We start from the raw sequence: 6,394 nt of genomic DNA, 5'->3' as shown, positions 1-6,394 counted from the left end.
CCCCCCCCCCCATTCTCCTCAGTAGTGAAATAAACTTATACAGCGAATCACTTTGTAACACAGACAGAACTTTTTAAAATATTAAAAGTGGATGCCCCAAGCAATGTTATATGGCGCGCCACTGTTCAAAAGACTTCTGTATGTCATGGCAATGTCACCGCCCTAGAGACTTTTTTTTAACTCTCTAATTGTTTCCAGTTTCGACTTTTAGCATTGGAGGCTAGGAGAAAGTACTCACTCTCTATTGAGTGAAGAATTTAGGGACTGGCTTGTGAGTCTAACTAACTACTTACAAAAAATTGCGCATTAGTATGATAACCCTTTTGTAAAGCCTTATTGTAAGACAACTCTCTGGTTTGCACACAAATGCTTCATGTAACCTTCAGGAGGATATTTGCTTTTACCTTGAAGCTTCTGATTAAGATTTATATGAAACGTCTCTCTTAGTGTCACTGCATCTTTATATCATCTAGTGAAAGTTCAGCCAACATTTTCTTATTAGCTCTTCCTGCACTCATCAGCACCTCAGTAGATCAGCGTGTTTTTGGAGACATGATTCTGAGAACAAATAAATCACCGCCTGTCTAATTAATCCCTTTTCCCACCTTCTTCTCCACCATCTTTCTTTTCATGGTGCTGAAGAGGAAGATGGAGGTCCAGAGTGGTGTTCAGCAGCCAGAGCCCTGCCCTCTGGGCTCTCCCCGGTCAGGGGCCAATCAGCAAAATGAACTGGACGACAGACAGACGGATGCCAGCAGCAGGCCTTCCACTGACAACCATAGTAAGGATGCGCAGCCTGCAAACCAGAAAGACGACAAAAAAGTAAGTTGCAGACTCTCACAGCTGCATATCTGCATCTGCTGTGCTATGAGTGGGTGTGTCTACATGTATGTGATGAGTGATGAACTCCTGCCTGTCTGTTGAGCTATTCGGGGTGAGATGTCCTGTACTTTTACATAGAGAAACATATTCATTTAGCCAATTTGCAATGCATTTTGCATGTTTTGTGGCATTCAATGGTAAACATTGATTACTGCCAAGAAGTGTGGTTGGTTGAAGTGGTGGAAGGACCTGTTTGCTCACCAGTGTTGCTGCAAGAAAAAGTGAAACCGTAGGTACTTTTGGTTTTGACTTTCAGTGGTTTCAAAGGAAGTAGGTGATGTGTAGTTATGTTGCCATGAAAACTGTTAAACACTGTCTACAAACCACAGCTATGATACATAAATTAAGATTTGCCTATTATTACATACAGACCTCAGTAGCTTGTGCAGCCACCACGTGCTCATTCTCAAACATATCAACCCTCTGCCATCCTGGAGCCCTTGCACGTCCAAGAATGACAGTAAAATCCTCTCTGGCTCTCTTCCATCTCAAGTACGTCAATCATGATTCTCTGGCAGGAGCCAGAACCTCTTTCTGTCAATCAGCCTGAGAGGCTCTATAGGCCTCTGAGCAGAGAAGAGATAGCGGCAGAATAAACAGAACAGATATACGAAAACATTCACTAGATGACTGGACTGACTGCTACTGGCAGCTCTGAATGGGATGCTTGTCATGGCTTGCTGTATCAATTTTGAGTCCTTTGAGCCAACTGTAATCGACATAACCCTTTCGAGTCTTCAATCTTGGTGAGGTAAAGGGCTTTTGAAGTATTTAGATAACATCAGAAAATATTAAAAATGTAAAATAATGTAATTGTTTTAGGTGTGGTTGCAGCTTGTCAAAGCAGTAGGCCATTACTGGCAAGGGATGTACTGTTCCTTATATATCTTAAATCTATTGCTTGTTTTTCTATTAGAATTTTATAGCAGTGATGTCTTGTAGAGAATATATATGAGAGGCCCACCCAAGTAGATATGCTCCTAACCCAAAAATGTGTCATTGTATTTTGGTATTCATGTTTATTCATCAAAGCTTTACACATGCAGATACATTTAAAGTCAGCTTCATTCATGAAATGCTGCATTTATGTGCAGTCATACTGAAATAAAAGTCTTCCATAACTAGATTATGTATAGGTCGTAGGTGCAATGCTGTTTTGCAGCTGCTTCTCAAGGTTAGGATTTTCTATCTATTGCTCATTTAGCTATGGAGTTATAGAAAATGACCAATGGCCAGTTTGGCCCAACTCTTCCGACTGACACAGCTGTAATAGTTACATAAATACAAAAAATGTAACCTTTTCATGCCCGCCTTTAGTCAGATATTGTTACCAGTGTTATTTTGTAAAACTTACCATCCCACTAACCATGCAAATTAAAGGAGAACTTTGACGTTTTTCAGATTTTGGTGGGAAATACGATACACACTCTCCACAAGGCTGGATAAAAAATCACTTCCTCTCTTAGATGTAATTGGCTCAATGAAACAAGGAGGACTTACACACACACACACACAAGCAGGGCTTTCTGGTTTCCTTCATACAGTTGGTTCCAACAATTAGCTACATACTGTATTGTCTACTGATGCATCGGTGCATTACATCCTCATGGTACACAACTGAAAGTAAAAGCTGTCATAATGATTCTTACCACTGCATACACTTGAGTACACAGTGTTTATGTTGAACAGTGGCATTTGTCTGTCTTTAGTTGTTGGTGCCACATTGTGAAGCAATGAGGCATGAAAGCGTTAGCTTCTTCAGTTTAAGAGAGCAGAGGATTTTACAGTGGGTATCCCCAAGTGGCAGACAATGGGCAACAAGGCCACAGCCCCTGTCATTACACATGTCGGTGTAAGTGTGCGTGTGTGAAAAAAGGAGAGTGGGTATGTGTGTGTATTTTTATTCATCTTTGTGCTCTTTGTTAGTTAATTAGCAGTTGAGTCAACACCTACTGCAATTCACTGAGTGTGTCCCTGGGAGTGTGTGTGCCTCTGACACTGCCTGACCAGCCAGTTGGCAGGCTGGCTCCTGGAGCTCTGGTGTCATTGATTAGTCTGGAGAGTTTATTCATCAAGTTGTCATCGATGGAAATGGACCAGTGTTCTTGTCCTTGTTAAAGGGTGCTGCTTGCCTCTGGCCTGCCCTGTTGTTTATTAGTTATACATCATAGAGAATGAGGTGGCGCAGTCTGACCGGTGGCTCACCGCAGTCTCGTCCACAGTGCAGTCAGCTGTTAAGGAAGTCAGCTGATGAAAGTAAATTTGTCAGTTTGAATCCCCAGACTGTCTCCGGAATCTGAATGCCCAGGGGAAAAAGAAGGTTCAAAGGTTTAAAATTAATTTCACTCCTAGCAGTGCACTGATGAAGTGCCCTTGAGGGAGCACTTACGTCCCCAAATGCTCCTGGTTGTGATATTATCTGCTAACTTTGGTTTCATGTCTTGTGAAGCAAGCTAATGGTGAATGGTATGATTTTTTTCACATTCTCAGTGTCAGAATCATCAGTGCATACTATTGTCACATGGAGGTTGGCTGATTTCTGTTGACACCTTGGTTGAGAATATATACAATATGGCCGGATATTTAAATAAATTAGTGATGCGCTGTACAGGAATGTACAAAACATGTCTGGGAATATAATATGACATGTAATGATATTTGCAATGTGCAAATATAAAATCTGAGAAAAGTGCGTTAATGTAACACATAGCTTCAGGGTGCGTGGTGGGTTTAAGAATCAGAAGTTCAAGTTTAAATTGTGCATAACTGGTCACAATTAAGTATCCTGGATTCAGTATAGTTGACCACATGACACCATATAACTCATCGACTGTGAAAAATAGTCAAGCTCGTTAGCCTAGCTTTCTATCATTAGCACTGATTCTGTGTCCACCCAAACAGGTATTGCACTAATCTAATACAGACGATGTCAGTTGGAACCAAAAATTCATGCACCCTGAGGACCAATGTATGGGTCTCTGTCACTGCAGAAAAATAAAACTTCATTTGACCAGTGAAGTACACAAGTGAAAACAAACCCAGACTGATTTATTAGCCAAAATGAATTTTAATTGCAGTTCAGCTTTAAAATGTGTCGATTCTTCAGTGCAAATAAAAAGAAAACAACTCTCAGGTTCGATCCCCTCAGGAACCATGTGTTTTATAGACAAATACGAGGTAAAGATTTCCTTTCGCATTGAGCAGAAGGTGTTACTGTAAAGCTGACCCTGCACTTTAACCTCAACATAACCCACGCCACATCGCTGTACTCTGACCCCTGTGTTGATCCGCGACACTAGCTGAAGTGCAATACATGACCTCTAAACCACCCCAAGGGATTATTTCTGATAACATACCTCACCGTAATAGCATCGGTTTGTGCTCATTATTCTGCAATTAGCTTTGTTGAAATCTCAAAGCATCAGCCGCTGATGATGAGCTACAGTGCTGATTTGAAGTATTGCACTAATTGGTGTCATAACAGCCTACTGACCTTTAACTCATTAACTGCACTGGAAGCAGAAATAAGTCAGCAAGCACAAAGCTTATGTCCACACACAGGAGTTAGTGTGCTGATCCGGCAGTTTTATAATTGTTCTCTATTTTAAGAGCATGCGTTGTGTGGTTGTGTGCACTATTTCTACAGGAAGGCAGGAGGTTTTTTCATCGCTCATATGTATGTAAAACAGGCCGATCTGTGGTAATTTGTGTTTTCTTTCCATTAGAAATGAATCATTGGAGATTGAGCTTTTAGGCGTGGAGTGGAATAGTTGTACCAGTGATTATTGCTGTTATATTTGATTACACAAATGAGAAACATTCAGGAACAGAGAAAGCAAATTATATTCAATTGCTCTGTCTGAAGATTTTGTGTACACTTCCAAATGAGCGATCAGAAAATTAAAATCCGTGCAGATGTTAGTCAGAATGAATTTTGTGTTTGTTAACCAATAAAATCAACTTGTGTAAGCAGCAGTCAGATAAGTGGAACTTTCTTGACTTTGTGATGACTCGTTGTCCAGATGTTCTTGGAGCATTTGCCTAATGGCTCCTCACTCATCACGACTTTTAAGATAACTGGAAAAGCAGATGGCTTCTCACCTTGCTAAGCAATTTGGCTTCAGCTGCAGTGTGACAGGTTGAGATGTGATTGACTGTGATTACTACTTTCTTTGTATTTCATGAACAGCATTAGCTATGTCGCCTCTGAAACTGGTCAGCAGTTTTACCATTCCATTTGTCAGGTAAATATGGTAGCTATCAGGATACAATGTACAAACCTGTGTGCCAGAAAAAGTTTTTGTCTTCTTCGTCAGCATTGCTGGAGTGAGCAGAGTGCAGTGAGTTGAGGCAAATATGGACAGACATCCTGAACACCACCTCCACAGCCCCCCTCGTCCTCCACTCTACAGATTACCTCGGTGGTAGCTAGCGGGGCCCAGATAATTACCTTGTGTTATTTCTCCTCCCACACTTTGCTTTTGAAGTTCTGGCTGCCTGGCTGCCTAGCTGCCTCGGCTCTAATAGCATCCCGGCATGCCATCGATCCCACACCCTCCTCCGGATATGAATAGTGGAGGTGGGCTGATGGGTTGCGGAGGGAGCAGCCCAGGAGTCTGCCCCAAGCTTCTGCAGGTTTCCTAAAGCGCAGGTTGATCAATATTGCAGTATGCCTGATCATGGAAACAGCACAATACGCAAATTACAGTGATATTCACATTAAACTGCAAATTACAATGTGCTCTTTGCAAGCAGACTCTTTGCGAGGTAACTGGCACCTTGTCAAATACTGAACGTTTATAGATGCAAATGGCTGCCTGTTTTTACTGCAACAAATTGAACCCTTTATAACTGAATGATTTCCTCTGTGTGGTGTGTGTGTGTGTGTGTGTGGAATGTGTGGTGTGTGTGTGTGGAGCGGCTAGCACAGCAGTTCAAAACCTCCACAATTGTAGGGACCTTTAAAAAGTCCTTACTACTGTTGAGAAAATTAATGGCTTCTCTGCTCAGCTGTGTCAGGAAAGTAATATAAATTGTAGCTTTAATAGTTTTAGATATGCTGTGATGTCTTAATCCTTTGACAGCACAAATATTCACTGCCATGCACCAGACTATTTCAAGGAAAATGCCTTTGCAGACGGTGGCTTTGCAGAGAGGTGAGATGTGACTAAAGTGTGCCGGCAAAGAAAAATGCTGGCAGATACAGTACAACTGCATGATACTGTCATTACTGTAATGCTATCCTGAGTAAAGCAAATATAAGTACAATTTAAAAAAGTTGTTAACAAAATTAGTTTCACCTGTGCTTTTACTGCCATGACATGTCTGCTGTGGGAAAGGTCTTTTTCATGCATCAGTATATCAAATATAATAATGCAGACTTCATTTCAACTCCATTTCTATTTTCTGAATATAATTGTACTGATTTGCTAAACAATAACGGATACTTTGAATCAAACAATTAATAATTATTGAACACAAGGAAAACACAGGAAATCTTTCCTGCCACATG

At 41.1% G+C, this 6,394-nt stretch overlaps 1 protein-coding gene across 1 annotated transcript in view; it reads left to right on the top strand.

The window, feature by feature from the left end:
* rbms3 (RNA binding motif, single stranded interacting protein) overlaps positions 1 to 6,394 on the top strand; it is a 259,572-nt gene that overhangs the window by 2,529 nt on the left and 250,649 nt on the right. The window contains exon 2 of the mRNA XM_035681075.1: positions 643 to 822. Coding sequence (XP_035536968.1) covers positions 649 to 822 — 174 coding nt within the window. The 5' untranslated portion in view covers positions 643 to 648. The remainder of the gene's footprint in view (positions 1 to 642; positions 823 to 6,394) is intronic.

This window comes from Morone saxatilis, unplaced genomic scaffold (genome assembly GCF_004916995.1).
Source record: "Morone saxatilis isolate NCDOM2014 unplaced genomic scaffold, NCSU_SB_2.0 Contig9, whole genome shotgun sequence".
Taxonomy (NCBI): Eukaryota; Metazoa; Chordata; class Actinopteri; family Moronidae; genus Morone; species Morone saxatilis.
This window is presented reverse-complemented; position numbering and strand designations above follow the sequence as displayed.